The sequence below is a fragment of the Hypanus sabinus genome, chromosome 14 (genome assembly GCF_030144855.1).
Source record: "Hypanus sabinus isolate sHypSab1 chromosome 14, sHypSab1.hap1, whole genome shotgun sequence".
NCBI lineage: Eukaryota > Metazoa > Chordata > Chondrichthyes > Myliobatiformes > Dasyatidae > Hypanus > Hypanus sabinus.
In genome coordinates this window covers 15,174,004-15,195,360 of record NC_082719.1, presented here as the reverse complement: position 1 = coordinate 15,195,360, position 21,357 = coordinate 15,174,004, and the positions used below count along the sequence as shown (strand labels likewise).

The 21,357-nt window shown below is 41.5% G+C and overlaps 1 protein-coding gene across 7 annotated transcripts in view; it reads right to left on the bottom strand.

Annotated features, from left to right (window-relative positions):
* Window positions 1-21,357, bottom strand: part of LOC132404565 (calcium/calmodulin-dependent protein kinase type II subunit delta) — a 460,565-nt gene that overhangs the window by 113,350 nt on the left and 325,858 nt on the right. For all 7 annotated transcript variants that reach the window (XM_059988784.1, XM_059988786.1, XM_059988789.1 and 4 more), the window contains exons 9-11: window positions 13,464-13,558; window positions 11,550-11,672; window positions 8,814-8,897 (exon numbers count right to left, since the gene is read on the bottom strand). In XM_059988784.1, the coding sequence (XP_059844767.1) occupies window positions 8,814-8,897; window positions 11,550-11,672; window positions 13,464-13,558 (302 nt within the window). The remainder of the gene's footprint in view (window positions 1-8,813; window positions 8,898-11,549; window positions 11,673-13,463; window positions 13,559-21,357) is intronic.

Below are 21,357 nucleotides of genomic sequence, written 5' to 3'. Positions count from 1 at the left end.
AAGTTCAGCTGCAAAGTGTTCCTTCTGTACAGGACTCACCTTCCCTGGAAGACAGCCCAATGATCCAAAAATCTTATGCGCTCCCTCCTACACCAACTACTTAACCTCATGTTAAAGTGCATAATCTTCCTAATTCTGGCCTCTCTAGCATGTGGCGCAGGTAGCAAACTTGAGATCACAATATTGGAGGTCCTGCCCTTTAATGTAACAGTCAACTCTCTGAACTCCCTTTGCAGAACCTCATCACTAGTCCTACCATATCACTGGCACCTACATAGACCACGATCTCAGGCAGTTAACCCTCCCACTTAAGAATGCTGAGGACTTGATCCAAGATGACCCAGAACATACCATCTGGGAATCTGTTCTCACACACAGAACCTCATGTTCATTCCCTGAACTAATAAAACCTTTATCAACCACAGTGTTCCTATTTTCCCCACTTCCCTTCTGAGTCAGAGTCAGACTTAGTGCCCAAGACCCAAATGCTTGACTTCCTTGTTCCATCATCATCCGCAACAATATCCAAACAGTATCCTGTTGTTAAAGAGGATGGCCACAAGGGTATTCTGCACACGTTGATTGATCCCCTTCCCCCTCCTGATTGTCACCCAGTTTCTTTTGTTCTGCACCTTGGGTGAACTACCACTTGATATAACACTGAGATATAGGAGCAGAATTAGGTCATTTGGCCCGTCGAGTCTGCTCTGCCGTTTCATTATGGTTGATCCATTATCCTCTCACCCCCTATCTCCTGTCCTTCACCCTCCCCATAATCCCTTCATGCCCTGACAAGTCAAAAATCTATCAACTTCTGCCCTAAATATACCCAGTGACTTGGCCTCCACAGCTGCATGTGGCAATAAATCCCACAAATCCCATCAATCTCTGGCTGAAGAAATTCTTCCTCATCTCCAATCTTCAAAAGGACATCACTCTATTCTGAGGCTGTGTCCTCTGGTGTTAGATTCTTTCACCATATGAAACATCCACTTTATTAAGGTCTTTCACCATTCAATACGTTTCAATTTAGGTCATCCTCATTCTTCTGAATTCCAGTGAATGAAGCCATCAAATGCTCTTCATATGACAATTATTCAATCCTGGAATCATTTTTGTGAACCTCCTTTGAACCCTCTCTGGTGTCAGCATCCTTTCTAAGATAAGAGGCCCTAAACTACTCATAATACTCCAAGTGAGGCCTCATCAGTGCTTTATAAAGTCTCAACATTACATCCCTGCTTTTAGATTCTAGTCCTCTTGAAATGAATGCTAACATTGCATTTGCCTTCCACACCACAGACTCAACCTGCAAATTAACCTTTAGGGAATCCTGCAAAAAGTTAGCTTGCAGGTACAACAGGTTAAGAAGGCAAATAGAATGTTGGCCTTCATTGCTAGAGGGATTGAATTCAAAAGCAGGGAGATCACGCTGCAACTATACAGGGTACTGGTGAGGCCACACCTGGAGTACTGTGTGCAGTTCTGGTCTCCATACTTGAGGAAGGATATACTGGCTTTGGAGGCAGTGCAGAGGAGGTTCACCAGGTTGATTCCAGGGATGAAGGGGTTAACCTACCAGGCGAGATTGAGTCACCCGGGATTACACTGTCTGGAATTCAGAAGAATGAGAGCAGATCTTATAGAAGCATACAAAATTTTGGAAGGGATAGATAAGATACAAGTAGGAAAGTTGTTTCCATTGGTTGGTGAGACTAGAACTAGGACATGTTGCCTCAAGATTTGGGGAGAAGATTTAGGACGGAGATGAGAAAAAACTGTTTTTCCCAGAGAGCGGTGAATCTGTGGAATTCTCTGCCCAGGGAAGCAGTTGAGGCTTCTTCACTAAATATATTCAAGATACAGTTAGATAGGTTTTTACATAGTAGAGGAATTAAGGGTTATTAGGATAAGACAGGTAGATGGAGCTGAGTTTACGGACAGATCAGCCATGATTTTATTGAATGGCGGGGCAGGCTTGATGGGCCGGATGGCCTACTCCTGCTCCTATTTCTTATGTTCTGCACAAGGACTCCCAAGTTCCTCTGTGTCTCAGTTTTTTGTACTTTCTCTCCATTTAGAAGACAGTCAACCCTTTCATTTCTTCTTCCAAAGTGCATGACCATACACTTCCCGACACTGTATTCCATCTGCCATTTCTTTGTCCATTTTCCTAATTGGTCTGAGTTCTTTTGTAGCCTCTGCACTTCCTCAAAACTATCTGCCCCTCTGCCTTTCTTCATATCATCTGTAAACTTTGCAACAAACCCATCAATTCCAGCATCCACATCATTGGTTTATAATGTGAAAAGGGTCAGTCCCAACACTGACCCCTGTGAAACAACACTAGACAAAAGCAGCCAGCCAGAAAAAGTGAAAATCTGCAGATGCTGGAAATCTGAGCAACACACACAAAATGTTGGTGGAACTCTGCAGGCCAGGCAGCATCTATGGAAAAGAGTACAGTTGACCTTTGGGCCGAGTTGTCACTGTACTGTTTTCCATAGATGCTGCCTGGCCTGCTGAATTCCTTCAGCATTTTGTGTGTGTTGCTTGGATTTCCAGCATTTGCAGACTTCCTCTTGTTTGTGATTGGATTACTACACTGCGAAGTCTCTTACAGGGATGCCTATCCTGAAGAAGTTTAAATCATCCAGTTGGCCCAAAACATAGTCTGTACTCTTTTCCATTGATGCTGCCAGGCCTGCTGAGTTCCTCCAGCATTTGTGTGTGTTAACCAGAAAAGGCTTCTTTTACTCCCATTCTTTAGGCTGATTTATACTTGTGCATATGGGCTACACCATAGGCCTGATTTTCACTTCTGCGTAGGCTCTACGCTGTAGCGAGCATGCATTGGCGGTGGGGTTTCTATGCCACTGTGTTGAGTTTCTTCGTGAGAGACATGAACGAGGAAATGTATTTGAAACATGTTCACATGTCAGCAGGTAGATTTGATGATTTGGTTCATCTATTTCGTATCGGTGTACAGTCATGGCAGAGAAGAAGCAACTGGAAATGTGTAGGAGGAAATGTGATGCTACCAAGCAGACCAATCACAGTTGTTGCGGTCTGCGTCGCCGCGATGCGTGAGTTACTTTTTTGGGGAGGTGAATGTCACTGTACAGCGTAGGGTACGCGGTACCTGTGGTGTAGATGCGATGCACAAGTATAAATCAGCTTTTTGCCTCTGGCCAATCAACTACTGCTTTATTGATGTTAGCATCATTCCTGTAACACCATCAGCTCACAGCTTGTCAAGAAGCCTCATGTGTCACACCTTGTCAAAGGCCTTCTGAAAATCCAAGTACACAACTAAAACGAGGTTTCCTTTGTCCATCCTGCTTATTATTTCTTCAAAAAATTCCAACAGATTTGTCAAGCAAGATATTTCCTTGAGAAAACCATGCTTTGGCCGATTTTACCATGAGTCTCCATTTAGCCCAAAACCACATCCTGAACAATTGACTCCAACATCTTCCCAATCACTAAGGTTAGACTAACTGCTTATAATTTCTTCTCTTAAGCTTCCCTCCCTTCTTGAAGAATGGAGTGACATTTGCAATTTTCCAGTCTTCCAGAACTATTCCAGAATCTAGTTATTCCTGAAAGATCTTTAATAATGACTCTACAATCTTTTCATGTGCACACCATCTGGTCCCAGTGACTTATCTACTTTCAGACCTTTCAGTTTTCCAAGAACCTTCTCTCGATTAATGGTAACTTGACACACTTCATGACTCTACACCTGAGACTTTCACCATATCACTAGTGTCTTCCACAGTGAAGACTGATGCAAAATACTTATTCAGTTCACCGGCCATTTCCTTGTTCCCCCATTACTACCTCTCCAGCATCGTTTTCCAGTGGTCCAATATCTATTATCGCCTCTCTTTTACACTTTATGTATATGAAGAAACTTTTGGTATCCTCTAACATTACTGGCTCAATTACCAATGGATTCCATCTTTACCTTCTTAATTACTTTTTTAGTTGCCTTGTTGATTTTTAAAAGCTTCCAAATCCTCTAACTTCCCACTAATTTTTGATTTATTATATACTCTTTCTTTGGCTTTTATGTTGGCTTTGACTTCTCCTGTTAGCCATGGTTGTGTCATCTTGCCTTTAGAATGCTTCTTCCTCTTTGGGATGCATACATCCTGTGCCTTCTGAATTGCTTCCAGAAATTCCAGCCATTGTTGCTCTGCTGTCATCCCTGCCAGTGTTCTTTTCCAATCAATTTGGCCAACTCCTCTTTCATGCCTCTGTAATTCCCTTTATTCCACTGTAATAACTGTATTTGCCTCTAGCACTTCTGCTACCAGCTCAATCAATATAACCATGAACCCCACCCACCCCTACATGAAAAACCTGTGCCTCAGAGCTCCATACAAAGGAGAGTTGTGATCAATATTGCTTGGAATACCCTGGGTTTGAAGGCGGGTTTCTGGCCTCTGTATTTAAACACTCTTTCCCCTAGTCAGCTTAAAGCTGAGCCAGTGCATCGGATCACTGTCAATGATAGCTATTTTCAGTAGACCATGACCCTTGCAAGTGGTCTATACTTCCTTGAATAATTGATCCTGGTTGTCGTGCTGTGGTGTGGTGCAACTGGGGCAGACTGGTAATGGATCTTGGTCTTCCAGTTGTTTTGTGTGAAGCTCTTCTTTTCATATAGTTCAGAGAAATTAATGATGACTTGGAGATCACACCTGAAAGTGCATGGTCATATGAGTTTCTGCTTGCTATAATTCGATGATAGATGTTAGGATAACCTTGGTTCTGAAGTTTCTAAATATCACTGGACCAACACCATTATAGTTTATTTTATTTTTATTTGGAAATACTAAGTTCAAAGTGCATTTATTATCAAAGTATGTATACTATATACAACCTTGAGATTTCATCTCCCTGCTGGCAGTCACAAAGAAACGCAATAGAAACCGTTAAAAAAACTGTCAAACACCCAATGTGCAGAGAAAAACAAAATATATCATGCAAACAATAAAAGTAAGTGAATATCATTCAGAAGTGAAGTTCACAAAAGTGAGTCCACAGCCACAAAGCCAGTCATCACTGCAACTGATTCAGGAGCCTGTTAGCTGCAGGTCACAGCCTCAGTTCAGCACAGAGAGTAGTAAGCCTTGTAACTCTCAAACTGACCACCAGCCTGCCCCCTCCTTCAACTTCAACACCCTGACCTTTTCAATCTGGCCTGGCACTTAAACTGGCCAACCCTCGGGTTGTTCCTCACTCTCTGACCTGGGCCCTGCCGCTTTGATATACTCTTGGGCCTGGGCATGGCCTGTACTCAACCTTTACAATTGGTCCAGTGCTTAAATCAGACAAACCTTGGGGTTCTTTCTTTGCACTTGGGTCCAGGCTCAACTTTGCCACACCTCTGCTGCATTGAATTGCTCCTAAGGCTTCTACAGCAATGGCAAACTTTGGTTCATTCTCCGCTTTTCTGCCCAGGCCCCACCAGCTCAATTTGGTGTGTACCTGCCATGCGCAACAGTCCTGCACCTTCAAGACTTCAGTTCACATCACAAAACTGCCAGATCGTACAGATGGTTCAAAACCTCAACTACAAAAGGAAAGTTATTGATTGCAGTGATGATTTAAGAGAAACAGTGTGATTAATGCAGCAATTTATAATTTTGTTTACTGCCAACAAGTTCACTAGTGCAATCTCAAAGCACAGCACAGGTCCTTCTGGCCCAACAAACCCGTGCTGCCTAAACACACCCATGTGACCAATTAACTGCTAACCTGGACACCTTTGGGATTTGGGAAGAACTGCAGCACTTGAAGAAAACAGAGTACCACGGTCACGGGGAGAACACACAAACTTTTTACACACAGCAGCGGAATTGATTCTGGGTCACTGGCACTATAACAGCATCAGTATAACTGCTATGCTACTGTGGCTCCCCAGCTGACAGTAACATGTGGACAGACAGACATACTTTATTGATCCTGAGGAAAATTGGGTTTTGTTTCACCCATCCCACGGGTGAGGTGCAGTACTACAGTGAGGTATGCTGAAGGGTTGGAGTGATTCTGACCATAGCCTCTACTGGGCCCATTATGGGATGTTCCACAGGTAGGTTACAGGATGTAACCTCCTATATTGGAAAGCACAGTTGCTAATCTCTAAACTCTATACAAAGTGGGTGAACAAGTCTTTTGCCCTTTGGCATTATAGCAAGTTTTCTGACAAAGTTTGATTGAGTATGTCTGTAGCCTCACCCTCTCATCTGCTTCTTTTGTACTGTCTGGTGCACCATCATTCCTGCAAGGGAACATGCACAAGTGTGCTCATCCTAACTATCTCACCATGTGCGCAACTCTTCTATTTCATTACATCAAAAAAACACTAAAGTCCAGGTCGCAACCTCTGAGCTGATGGCTCAGTGAAGACATTTTCAGCATAATTTTCCTCTCTCTGAGAGAGTTTTGGTTCTCAGATATCTGAAGTGGGTAAGAAATAAAGCTCGCATGGTAAGTGGAGAGGAAAAAGCAGGAAGTGAATAGCCACACTATCTGAGCCTGAGTCGGACGAAGGGTCAAGGATGAAATGGGAAGTAAGTGGAAGGGCTCAGTAAGCAGATATCATTATTAACCCTATCAACCCTGGCAATGGCCACTGTCAAGCTGATGCCCTTCACAGGATGACTGTCAATTCTTCAAATTCTTTCCTATTAGATTCTGCTTTTCCAAAAAGAAACAATGAAATATCATTAAGCCTTCTAGACTGTTTAGGCCCTGCAGAAGCTAAGAGTGAATAACTACTGCCACTGAGGAGCTGCGTGTTTTGGGTATGAACGTGTGCTAGGGTTGAGATGATAAGATAAAGCAGACAAATTGTAGGCTTGAATACTGATCGAGAGAGGGTTGCCAGACGAATAATGGGTATAAAGTAGATGAGCCGAGTATGCAGCTGTCAGAAAATGCCTTCAAAGACAAACACAATGTAAAATTTATCAAGCTTGATCACAAAGGTAACCCCACACTACATCTTGTAACAATACCTGATTCTGCAGATGCTGGAAATCGAGAATAGCATATAGTGCCTATGAAAAAGTAATCACCTTTCCCTTGGAAGTTTTCATGTTTTACAACATTAAATCACAGTGGATTTTATTTGGCTATTTTTGATACTGATCAACAGAAAAAGACTCCTTTGTGTCAAAGTCAAAGTTATTTAAATTAATTACAAATATCCAATACAGAATAATTGATTGCACAGTATTCACTCCTTTAACATAACACACCAAATCATCACTGGTGTAGCCAATTGGTTTTAGAAGTCATATAATTAGTTAAGTGGAGATCACCTGTGTGCAGTCAAGGTGTTTCAACTGAGTAAAAATAAACCTGTATTTGGAAGGTCCAACTGCTGGTGAGTCAGTATCCTGGCAAAATCTACACCATGAAGACAAAAGACCATTCCAAGCAACTCCACAAAAAGGTTATTGAAAAGCACAAGTCAGGAGACGGAGACAAGAAAATTTCCAAGTCAGTGAATATCCCTTGGAGTGCAGTTAAGTCAATCATCAAAATGAAAAGAACATGGCACAGCTGTAAATCTGCATAGAGCAGGCTGTCCTCAAAAACTGGATGACTGTACTAGGGCTAGTGAGGGAGGCCACCAAGAGATCTGTGACAACTATGGAGGAATTACAAGTTTCAGTGGCTGAGATGGGAGAGACCACACATACAACAGCTGTTGCCTGGGACAGTGGCAAAGAAAAAGCTACTGTTGAAAAAAAAAACTCACATGAAATCTCAGCTGGAGTTGCCAGGAGGCATGTGTGAGACTCTAAAATCAGCTGGGAGAAGGTTCTACGGTCTGATGAAACAAAAATCGAACTTTTTGGCCATCAGACTAAACGATATAGTCCAAGCACTGTACATCATCAAAACACATCATTGTGAAGCATGCTGGTGGGTGCATCATGTTGTGGGCATGCTTCACTGCACCAGGCCTGGAAAGCTTGTGAAGGTAGAGGGTACAATAAATGCAGCAAAATACAGGGAAATCCTGGAAGAAAACATGATGCAGTCTGCAAAGGAACTGTAACTTGGGAGATTTGTTTTCCAGCAAGACAATAGCTTCAAGCATAAAGCCAAAGGTACACAGGAATGGCTTAAAAACTGCACAGTTAAAGTTCTAGAGTGGCCAAATCAAAGTCCAGCCCAAATCCAATTGAGAATTTGTGGCTGGACTTGAAAAGGGCTGTTCACTCACAATCCCCATGCAATCTGACAGATCTTGAGCAGTTTTATAAAGAAGAATGGGGAAAAATTGCAGTGTCCAGATGTGCAAAGCTGACAGAGACCTATCCACACAGACTCAAGGATGAGTTTGCTGCCAAAGGTCCATCTACTAAATACTGACTTGAAGGAGCAGAGTAATTATGCAATTATTGTTTTTTTTAATGATTGTAATGAAGTTAGACCAATTTGTAGAAATTTGTATTCACCTTGATGTGAATGTCTTTTCTGTTGAACAGTGTTAAAAAAGCCAAATTAAATCCAGTGTAATTCAATGTCATAAAATAATAAAATGTGAAAACATCCTGGAGGGGGGGGTGGTGGTGAATACTTTATTTATAACACTGTATATAAAATGCTGGAGGAACTCCATCTCCAGTGATACTACCTCAGATGTCTCCAAACGATTTAGCTGCAGAATCTCATCCCCCTGAAGTCAGAAAATTTTAGCACTGACAACATGAAGTTTGTCTTCATGCATCAAATAGCATCTAAAACAGGTTCCGTTAAGAGAAAAGAATAAAATTATATCTGACCTTGAGTTTTCTTCTCGCGTTGAATTTTTTGAGGCATTCAACAGTCTCCTGTCTGTGCATGCATGAAGCAACAGTTGATCGTTGCTACAAAACAAATACATAGATACATTAAAATATTTACATATAGTATGTTCTGTCATATATTTTGTGTTTAATGCCAAAAAATTTGAATTTTCTTTCACCATTATAGGTAATCTATGAATTCCATACTGTCACACCTGTATAATTACGGACAAAGACAACTAAATCTTCTGCTGATGTTCCTCTGCCCCTGATTGCTGGCACTCTGATGCTGGTACAGGCAAATAGAAATGATTTTCTATTGGCGATCTCACAATGACCACTACATTTCTGGCGAAGCTGCAGGGAGAGTGGGCAAATGGAAGTGTGGAGAGGCTTTGGTGAGGAGGCACAAGTGAGTAGCGGGTAAGAATCAGATAAGAACATTTTTTATTTTCCTGTTAAATCTGTGATTTTTGAGAGTGTAGATAAAATGGCAGTCAGGGCAAAGGAATGCTCCTCCTGCAAAGTGTGGGAGGTCAGGGAATCTGTCCTCCTGACAACTACGTTTGTGGGAAGTGCATCCAGGTAGTTCCCTGTGGCCATTGCCAGAGGGTTCAGTTTCCCTGTGGCCATTGCCCTGAGTCCCCTATAGATACTGTTAGGGGGATGACCTTTCAGAGGCCAGCAGCAGTAGTCAGGTCAGTGCCCGGCTCTGAGGCAAAGCAGGTCATCAGGCACAGTGATAGTGATGGGGACTTGATAATAAGGATTGCAGATAAGTGTTTCTGTGGTCACAATTGAGACTCCAAGATCACGTGTTGCCTCCCTAGTGCCAGGGTCAATGATGTCTTGTAGTGGACATACGACATTCCTGGAAGGGAGGATGAGCAGCCAGAAGCTGAGGGCCATATTGATACGAATAACATATGTAGGGATAGGGATAAGGTCTGCAAGATAAAGATGGGGAGCTAGGTGGAAAGTTAAGTAGCAGGATTTCCAGTATTATAATCTCAGAATTACTACTTGTGTTATGTGGTGGTTAGTGAAAAGTAGATGTATAGTGCAGTACAATATACTTCTAAGGAGATGGTGCAAGAGGAGGTCCATGGCCAATGGTGTGCTAGGACCTCTGTTGCTTGTAATCTGTATCAATGCTCTGGATGAATTATATAGTATTGGCCTTCATCAATCGTGGAATTGAATTTAGGAGCCGAGAGGTAACGTTGCAGATATATAGGACCCTCATCAGACCCCCCTTGGAGTACTGTGCTCAGTTCTGGTCGCTTCACTACAGGAAGGATGTGGAAGGTATAGAAGAGCCGTAGAAGCCACTTACAAGGATATTGCCTGGATTGGAGAGCATGCCTTATGAGAATAGGTTGAGCGAACTCGGCCTTTTCTCCTTGGAGCGACGAAGGATGAGAGATGACTTGATAGAAGTGTACAAAATAATGAGAGGCATTGATCATGTGGATAGGCTTTTTCCCAGGGCTGAAATGGTTGCCACAAGAGGACACAGCTTTAAGGTGCTGGGGAGTAGGTACAGAGATGTCAGGGGTAAGTTTTTTACTCAGAGAGTGGTGAGTGTGTGGAATGGGCTGCCGGCAATGGTGGTGGAGGTGGATACAATAGGGTCTTTAAGAGACTTTTGGATAGATACATGGAGCTTAGAAAAATAGAGGGCTATGGGTAAGCCTAGTAATTTCTAAGGTAGGGACATGTTCCGCACAACTTCGTAGGCCGAAGGGCCTGTATTGTGCTGTAGGTTTTTTATGTATTGTGTGCAATTCAAATTGCGCTGTTGTGGGAAAATGTGGCGATTATGGAAAGGGTGCAAAGGGAGTTTACCAGGATTAAAGGGTTGATGGTATAAAGATAGGTTCGACAGACTTGGGTTGGTCTCATTGAAACTGAGGGGGGAGCTGATAGAAGTTTTTTTTAAATTATAAGAGGTATAGAAAGAGTAGATAGTCTGGATAAAAATGTCAAATACCAGAGGACATGCTTTAAGGTTAGCACAGAAGTTTAAAGGTGACATGAGGGGCAATGTTTGTGGTAGATGCCTGGGATGGGTTACTGGGGATAATACTGGAGGGATTTGGATGGTAAACAGGAGGAGGACATTTAGTATAAATTGGTAACAAGATTGTAACATCAGGGTCTGAAAGGGCTGTCCAATGCTGCACTGTTCTGTGTTATAGGCAAGATTCTCAGATTCTTGCAATGGTACATCAGTTTGTAAAACAGTCAGTGAAAATCAGTTTTAGTATGATTGGCCAAAACCTATAGAAGTCAAACTTTATATTCCTGTATATCTTTGTTTTTAATAATCTGAACAGTATTTCCATAACAAAATTTATTACAAAATAAATTTCTCCCATAGATTCTTGGTGGTAGATGTAATATATTACTTTCTCTCAATTCCCCTGTAAACCTGAGAGAGAAAATTAAGCAGCATTTTTTCAGTATTATAAAATTATAATTAATCTGAAACTATATAATGGAGACCTTGCTGCATATAAACAGGCAACCATTTTTTGCCAGAAGCCAAACATCAAAATTAATTTTATCCTATGAAGTACTTAGGAAGTTATTGAAAATCTTTAGGTGGCTTAACAGAAAGATTTTTTTGAGGAACTTGTGATCCTTTACATGCAAGTACTGGCTGATGAGTAATATACAGTTAACATAAGATGACACAGTTAGCAGCATTGTACAGAAGGTGGAACTTACACAAATCCATGGATGCTTCAGGGCTTCTGAGGCCGTGATCCGTTTGGCAGGATTGATGGTTAACATCTTGTTGATAAGATCCTTAGCTTCTGGAGTGACTGTATCCCACTCTGGTGAAGGGAACTACAAAACAGAAATGTAGAAATCCTCACTGGATTTCCTCACTTTAATTGTCGTATAAAACAAATATTGCTCACCTACAAATTGATTTCCTTACTGAGTGCTGCAAAATATTACTTAGTTGGACTATTTTGAAAAATGCATACATGTCTTTCAGTTCTAATATGCCAGCCTCAATAAAGGAGGAGGGCAAAGATCTTTTAATGCTGTCAGGTAGTTAAAAGAAATCTGGATGTACAAGGCAAGGGAGGAATGTGAAGACAAGGATATATTTTATTTTAAAAATTGAGATTAATTGGGCAAGAAACTAATGTAAGACAATGAAACAAGGGAGACAGGTGGGTAAAACTTGGTATGAATTGGAATACAGGCAAGTTTTGATAAGGTAATCAAGAGGATTGAAAATAAATTAAAGGCAAGCTTAGTAACTTAACTGATGTCATTGAAGATTAATATCATTTTAAAATACAGAACCAAAGTAACAAAATCTCTCTCAGGCTCAAGAGTTGCCAGGGAGAGAAACAGAATCAAAAGGTACAGAACAGCATATTAGTTGGAGGAAATATCTGGCATCCAGGTGTAGATTTGCTCAGACAATTCTGACAATTGAGGAAATATTGTGGGAATGAGTGCACAGGGTTTTGAAAAGTTTGGGATTACATTGTGTTCTTACATAATGTGTGATTACATGGTGTTCAACATGTTTAAGTGATCCAATAGTTGTTGGGATTCAGCATTGATCCCCTTGGCACACCAGCAATCACTCAGAAAAGCAGCCCTCTACCACCATGTTAAGTTTGCATCCAATTGCTTGCCTTACTCTGGATTCCATATGATCTGACATTTCAGACCAGCCTACCATTCAAACCTCTCATCCCTCAAATGTAAAAGTTGTCAGGTTTGATAAAGTATTAGTGAAAAGAGTGATGCAAAAAGTGAATGAGGAAAAGTGTAAATTTCTTGGCCAGTTTTCTGGTGCAATTTTGTCCTCTGAAGAGAAAGCTTAGCAGACAGCAAATCAGATAGTGAACATGCTGTCAGATAGTGAACTGCATTGCATGATGGCCGCAATATGCAGTAACAGCTTGAGATGTAAAGGTGCTGGATTTTCAGACCTTAACATACGGAACTGCTTTGCAAAATAAAGACTGTCAAGTTCTTTTTTGCTGAACACAGTAGGTTTCCAATTTCAGTACTCTCAAAGTCATACTTCTATGATGTTTCACTTTAAGAATCAACCTCCTGTTATCTCAATCCAATTCCAAAGGAAAATGGAATAAAATAATAATAGATTAAATTCAATTAACTGACTTTTGCTCACCATGTTAATCCATATTAAGGTTAAACCTTTGTCCTTTTATCCTTCCACCTCGTACTTCCTAAAATAACAGATACTGTACCAAAGATCCAGCAGTTTTTGGCTATTCAAATGAACCAGGAATATCGAACCTCGAATGACATTTCAGGGTAGTTCACTTATCACAACACTGTTTCAGAGGTGATTTTGCCAGAATTCAAAGGCACCCTGAGTATTAGAAGTCTAAATGAGATGGAAAGTATCTGTGTGCGGATTGGTAATTTTGCCAAGATTTAAAATGCTAATTCCTGAAACATTGATGGCCAAATATACGGAACAGATAAAATCAAACAAATGTTCTAATGCAAGTGGTACCACAGCACGTTATTTAAAAATGATGGGTGTTACAGCAATCAAATGAATTAAAATAAAACTACCGCACACTATTTAAACATCTTTAAGTTCTTGAATCAGTGAGAGGTAGTCAGTCTACTCACATCATAAGCACCAGCTTTGATCTGTTGGTACAGTCTATGCTGATCTTCATCCCAGAAAGGAGGGTAACCAACCAGCAGTATATACAGAATAACGCCTGTAGAAATTAAAATACTCATATCTCTAATCTGAATTAATAAGCGTAAAATATAGTCAAGCAGTCAATTCTTACTACTTATGTTTGGCAAAACAATGAAATGATATTTAATTGATTAAAACACAGAGTTCAGCTCAATCTGAATTGTGGAGTTGTACACATATTCCAGCTTGCTACTGCAAACTTGCTGCAAACGGGAAGTTAATGTTACTAGAAGAGGACAGCCAAATCAGTACAGATTGTTTTGTCCTTTCACTTTTTAAAGCTAAGGCTATTGGGGAGAGTTTAAACTAGAATTGTTGGGGTTGGGAACCGAACTGAAGAGATAGAGGAAGAGGCTGTTGACTCACAAATATAGAAAGCTTGGAGACAGTGCGAGACGGAGGATAGGCAAGTGATAGAGAAGGGATGCGCTCAGGCTGATGATTTCAGATGTGTCTACTTTAATGCAAAAAGCATCATGAACAAAGCAGATGAGAGAGCATGAATCAGTACTTGGGGCTATGATATTGTGACCATTACAGAGACTTGGATAGTTCAGGGGCAGGAATGGCTACTTAGAGTGTCAGGCTATAGATTTTTCAGAAAGGGCCGGGAGGGAGGCAAAAGAGGTGGGGGCGTGGAGCTGTTGATCAGAGATAGCACCATGACTGCAGAAAAGGAGGAAGTCTTGGAGTCTCTATGTTAGAAATAGGAAGGGGTCAATAACTCTACTGGGTGTTTTTTTTATAGACCACCCGATAGTAACAGGGGCACTGAGGAGCAGATAGGAAGACAGATTCTGGAAAGGTGTAATAATAACAGGGTTGTCATGGTGGAAGATTTTAATTTCCCAAATATTGATTGGCATCTCCCAAAAGTGAGGGGTTTAGATGGGGTGGAGTTTGATAGGTGTGTTCAGGAAGGTTTCTTGACACAATATGTAGATATAGTGGCATGCAAAAGTTTGGGCATACCTAGTCAAAATTTCTGTTACTGTGAATAGTTAAGTGAGTAGAAGATGAACTGATCTCCAGAAGTCATAAAGTTAAAGATGAAACATTCTTTTCAACATTTTAAGCAAGGTTAGTGTATTATTTTTGCTTTGTACAATTTTAGAGTGAAAAAAAGGAAAGGAGCACCATGCAAAAGTTTGGGCACCCCAAGAGATTTGAGCTCTCAGGTAAATTTTACCAAGGTGTCAGACCGTAAATAGTTTGTTTGGACTATGGCTTGTTCACGGTCATTGTTAGGAAAGGCCAGGTGATGCAAATTTCAAAGCTTTATAAATACCCTGACTCCTCAAACCTTATCCCAACCATCAGCAGCCATAGGCTCCTCAAAGCAGCTGCCTAAAACTCTGAAAATTAAAATAAATGATGCCCACAAAGCAAAAGCCTATAAGAAGATAGCAAAGCATTTTCAGGTAGTCATTTCCTTAGTTCGTAATGTAATTAAGAAATGGCAGTTAACAGGAAGTCAAGTTGAGGTCTAGAAGACCAAGAAAACTTTCCGAGAGAACTGCTCGTAGGATTGCTAGAAAGGCAAATCAAAACCCCTGTTTGACTGCAAAAGACCTTCAGGAAGATTTAGCAGACTCTGGAGTGGTGGTGCACGGTTCTACTGTGCAGCAACACCTGCACAAATATGACCTTCATGGAAGAGTCATTTTTTTAGGCATTCTACAAGTATGTGAAGAACAAGCAGATAAGATGTGAGAGAATAAAACCAATCAAGTATGACAGTGGAAAAGTGTGTATGGAACTGGAGGAGATAGCAGAGGTACTTAATGAATACTTTGCTTCAGTATATACTACGGGAAAGGATCTTGCTGATTGTAGGGATGACTTAAAGCAGATTGAAAAGCTTGAGCACATAGACAATAAGAAAGAATATATGCTGAAGCTTGTGGAAAGCATCAAGTAGGATAAGTCTCCGGGACCGGATAAGATGTACTTCAGGCTACTGTGAGAGGTGAGGGAGGAGATTGCTGAGCCTCTGGCAATGATCTTTGCATCATCAATGGGACGGGAGAGTTTCTGGAGGGTTGGAGGGTTGCAAATATTGTTCCCTTATTCAAGAAAGGGAGTTGAGATAGCCCAGGAAATTAGAGACCAGTGAGTCTAACCTCAGTGGTTGGTAAGTTGATGGAAAAGATCCTGAGAGGCAGGATTTCTGATCATTTGGAGAGGCATAATATGATTAGGAATAGTCAGCATGGCTTTGTCAAAGGCAGGTCAGGCCTTACGAGACTGATTGAATTTTTTGAGGATGTGACTAACACATTGATGAAGGTAGAGCAGTAGATGTAGTGTATATAGATTTCAGCCAGACATTTGATAAGGTATCCCATTCAAGGGTTACTGAGAAAGTAAGGAGGCATGGGATCCAAGGGGACATTGCTTCGTGGATCAAGAATTGGCTTGCTCACAGATGACAAAGAGTGTTTGTAAACAGGTCATATTCTGCATGGTGGTCGGTGACCAGTGGTGTGCCACAGGGATCTGTTCTGGGCCCCTTACTCTTTGTAATTTTTATAATTGACCTGAATGTGAGGAGGTGGAGGGATGGGTTAGTAAATTTGCTGATGACACAAAGGTTGGGGGTGTTGTGGATAGTGTGGAGGGCTGTCAGAGGTTACAGTGGGACATGGATAGGATGCAAAACTGGGCTGAGAACTGGCAGATGGAGTTCAACCCAGATAAGTGTGAGATGGTTCATTTTGGTAGGTCAAATATGATAGCAGAATATAGTATTAATGGTAAGACTCTTGGCAGTGTCTTACCATTGGAGATCAGAGGGATCTCGTGGTCCGAGTCCATAGGACACTCAAAGCTGCTGCACAGGTTGATTGTGTGGTTAAGAAGCCTTACAGTGCATTGGCCTTTATCAACCGTGGGATTGAGTTTAAGAGCCAAAAGGTAATATTGCAGATATATAGGACCTGGTCTGTCCCCACTTGGAGTACTGTGTTCAGTTCAGGTCACCTCACTACAGGAAGGATGATCAAACTACAGAAAGGGTGCAGAGGAGACTTACAAGAATGGTGCCTAGATTGGGGAGTGTGTCTTATGAGAATACATTGAGTAAACTCGGCCTTTTCTCCTTGGAGCGGCGGAGGACGAGAGGTGACCTGATAGAGGTATATAAGATGATGGGAGGCATTGATCGTGTGGATAGTCACAGGCTTTTTCCCAGGGCTGAAATGGCTAACACAACACCAGAGGGCATAGCTTTAAGGCGCTTGGAAGTAGGTACAGAGGAGATGTCCGGGGTAAGTTTTTTTACGCAGTGAGTTGTGAGTGCGTGAAATGGGCTGCTGGCGATGGTGGTGGAGGTGGATATGATAGGGTCCTTTAAAAGACTCCTGGAGAGGTACATGGAGCTTAGAAAAACAGAGGGCTATGGGTAACCCTAGGTAATTTCTAAAGTAAGTACATGCTCAGCACAACAATGTGGGCCAAAAGGCCTGTATTGTGCTGTAGGTTTTCTGTGTCTCTATGTTTTGAGAAATGGTGTTCATGGCCTAAATTATACTTTAACGTATGAATCTGCACTATGACTGTGAGGATGAATTCAGCTCCGATACCACCACTGTAGTTGGTTTAATCAAAGATGGTGATAAATCAACACATAGGAGAGAGATTGAGTACAGGAGGAGAAATCCAGAGGCAGTCCTCATCAGGGGGGTCAGAGGTTCAGTAACTTCTGATCCACTGAAATAATAACTCAGTTTTATCACTTCAGAGGATCTGGCCTGGATCCATCACTTAAGTGCCTTTAAAAAGAAGGCAGGGCAGTACCTCTATTTTCTTGGAAGTTTGCTAAGATGCGGCATGTCATCTAGTGGACAGTATATTGACCGATAACATCCCAGCCTGGTATAGAAACATCAATGCCCATGAATGGAAAAACCTGTAAAGATACAGGCCAGTTCATTACAGGTAAATCCCTCCCCTCCATTGAGCACATCTAGAAGGGGCACTGTCACAGGAAAGCAGCATCTGTCACTAAGGACCCTGCCTCCCCTCTCCCCGAGCCATGCTCTCTTCTCGCTCCTTCAGGAAGGAAGTACAGGATCCTTAGGACCCACACCACCAGGTTCAGGAACAGTTATTACCCTATAACCATCAGGCTCCTGAACCAGAGTGGATAACTTCACTCACCTGACACCCACAATGAGTGGAGTCACTTTCAAGGACTCTGCAAGTAATACTCTCAATATTTATCATTATTAGTTTGTTATTTTTTTGTATTTGCACAAATTGGTGTGTTTTGCACACTGGTGCTTGTCTATCTTTGAGAGCAGTTTCTTATTGATTACCGTAAATTCCGGACTATAAGCCGCTACTTTTTTCCCACGCTTTGAACACTGCAGCAACACTGCGGCCTATACTACAGTGCGGCTAATGCATGTTTTTTTTTCATGCCGCCAAAAACATTTTGCCTCTTAACCGTAGACCAATAAAATTGATGAGTAGTTCACAGAGGTCCAATGAAATTGTACGATAAATCAAGCGCACTTTCACAATTAAATTACTGTAAATCAGTCATTTGTACTCACCCTCATCAACATGGAAAACACTCGAAGAAAAGCATATGATGCAGCTTTTAAGTTAAAGGCGATCAATCTGGCGGTTGAAGAAGGAAATCGAGCTGCTGCACATAATCTTGGCATAAATGAATCGATGGTGAGACGGTGGAGACGCCAGCGTGAAGAACTGAGTCAATGCAAAAAGACGACAAAAGCTTTCAGAGGTAATCATAGCAGATGGCCCGAACTTGAAAACTTTCTTGAAGACTGGGTTAACACACAGAGAGCAGGCGGCCGCGATGTTTCCACCGTGCAGATCAGACTGAAGGCTAAAGCAATCGCCACCAAAATGAAAATCAAAGATTTTAGAGGTGGGCCATCGTGGTGTTTTAGATTTATGAGACGAAAAGGCCTGTCCGTCAAGGTACGCACGACTCTGTGTCAGCAGCTCCCTCCCGACCACGAGGAAAAACTTGCTAACTTCCGCACATTCACTCAAACAAAGATAGCGGAGAATTCCATCGGGCCAGATGATATCATAAATATGGGTGAAGTACCTTTGATGTTTGACCTGCCTCTCACTCGGATTGTTAATAAAAAAGGTGACTCGTCCATCACACTGAAAACAAGTGGCCATGAAAGAACGCATTTTACTTGTGTTCTGAGCTGCACAGCATCCGGACTAAAGCTTCCACCGATGGTGATTTTTTAAGCGGCTGACAATGAAAGTTCAGTGAAAGCTGCCATCAAGAGCACAAACTCAATTCCAGCTGTGATTCCTGGGGGCACCACGAAGTATTTGCAGCCACTGGACATCAATGTGAACCGGGCATTTAAAGTGGCGCTGCACGTTGAGTGGGAGGCTTGGATGACGAGCGGCGAGAAATCCTTTACCAAAACAGGACGCATGCGAAGAGCATCTTTAACTCAAGTCTGCCAGTGGATCCTAAATGCGTGGAGCCGTGTCACAACATCCACCATCACCAGCGGGTTTCGAAAGGCTGGACTGCTGCGTGATGAAGAGGACCGCGTGCGCTCAAGTGAGAGCGACAACGAAGAGACTGAAGTGAATGATGAGATCCTGAGGTTTTATTCAATTCGGACACTGAAGGACTTTGATGGTTTTAGTGCACAGGAGGAAGATGAAGAAGGCGATCAATAACTTTTCCTGGTAGGCTGCAGTATATATATTTTTTTTACCAGTCGTTAGGAGATATTGGAATGTTGTTCGTGCACTGTTCAGTAAAAAAGTATACGCAACGTAATTTGTGTGTTACCAATACGTATGTATATTTAAAAGTAGCTGTGTTACAGGCACTGTTCGAAAAAAAGCATTTGCAATATGTATTTGTTTATGTTACCATACGGATTTAATTAAAAGTTAAAAAATCCTTACGTGTATTATCTTTCTGTATAAATATCTCATATTACAACGTGGGACACCTGCGGCTTAAAATCCGGTGCGGCTTGTACAAGTACAAAATTGATTTTCTTTCTAAAATTAGAGCGTGCGGCTTTTAATCAGGTGCGTTCTGTAGTCCGGAATCTACGGTAAATTACTTTTCATTGTGAATGCCACAAGAATGAATCTCAGGGTTGTAAATGGTGACACATATGTATTTGATAATAAATTTACTTTCGACTTTGAACTTGTCCTTGAGCACTCCCTTGCTATCTTTATATTCCAAAAGGGTCCAGCCTGATTTTAGCTTCTAAAAACATATATATACTACCATTCTATCCTGAGTAAACTTTGGACCTCTTGGGTCACCTCAAGTTTCCTCGCCTTGCCAATCTTATCCTTACTCCTTTCTGGATTTCTTTGTATGTACTGTGAATGCCTGCAAGAAAATGAATCTCAGGGTGACATATGCTGTATGTACTTTAACAATAAATTCACTCCGAATTTTGAAATTGGCAGTTAACCTAATAGCCAACATGAGAAAGGAAATGACAATCAAAGACTATCAAATACAGCTTCCATACATGGAAAATGTATGGAGCATAAGATATAGAACCTATAGAAAGTATTCATCACCCAGAGAAGCTTTCATGTTTTATTGTTTTACAACATTGAATCACAGTGGATTTAATTTAGCTTTTTAACACTGATCAACAGAAAAGTCTCTTTCATGTCAAAGTGAATACAAATTTCTACAAATTGATCTAAATTTATTCCAATTATTAAATATAATTGATAGAATAATTACTCGACCTTTCAAGCCAATATTTTGTAGATGCACCTATGACAGCAATTACATCCTTGAGTCTGTGTGGATAAGTCTCTATCAGCTTTGCATATCTGGACACTGCAATTTTTTTCTCATTTGTCTTTACAAAACTGCTCAAGCTCTGTCAGATTACATGAGGATCATGAGTGAACAGCACTTTTCAAGTCCAACCACACATTCTCAATTGGATTGAGGTTTGAACTCTGACTTGGCCACTCTAGGACATTAACTTTGTTGTTTTTAAGCCATTCCTGTGTAGCTTTAGCATTAAGCTTTGGATCATTGTCTTGCTGGAAAACAAATCTCCCAAGTTGCAGTTCTTTTGCAGACTGCATCATGTTTTCCTCCAGGATTTCCCTGTAATTTGCTGCAGTCATTTTACCCTCTATTTTCACAACCCTTCCAGTGAAGCACCCCCACAGCATGATGCAGCCACCACCGTGCTTCATGGTAGGGATGGTGTGTTTTTGATGGTGTGCTGTTTTTGGCTTAGGCCAAATATAGTGTTTAGTTTGATGGCCAAGTACTCAATTTTGGTTTCATCAGACCTTAGAAGTCCACCAGCTGACTTATGCATTTCCCACATGTCTTCTAGCAACTCCAGCCGAGATCTTATGTGAGTATTTTTCAACAGTGTCTTTCCCTTTGCCACTCTCCCGAGTGACTGATGAAGCACCCAGCAAACAGTTGTTGTACGTGCAGTCTCTCCCTTCTCAGGCGCTGAAGCTTGTAACTCCTCCAGAGTTGTCATAGATCTCTTGGTGGCCTCCCTCACTAGTCCCATTCTTCCACTGTCACTCAGCTTATTAGGATGGCCTGCTTTAGGCAGATTTACAGCTGTGCCATATTCTTTCCATTTCCTGATGATTGACTTAACTGTATTCCAAGGGATATTCAGTGACTTGGAAATTTTCTTGTATCCATCTCCTGACATGCTTTTCAATAACCTTTTTCACAGAGTTGCTTGAAGTGTTCTTTTGTCTTCATGGTGTAGTTTTTGCCAGGATACTGACACACCAGAAGCTGGACCTTCCAGATACAGGTTTATTTTTACA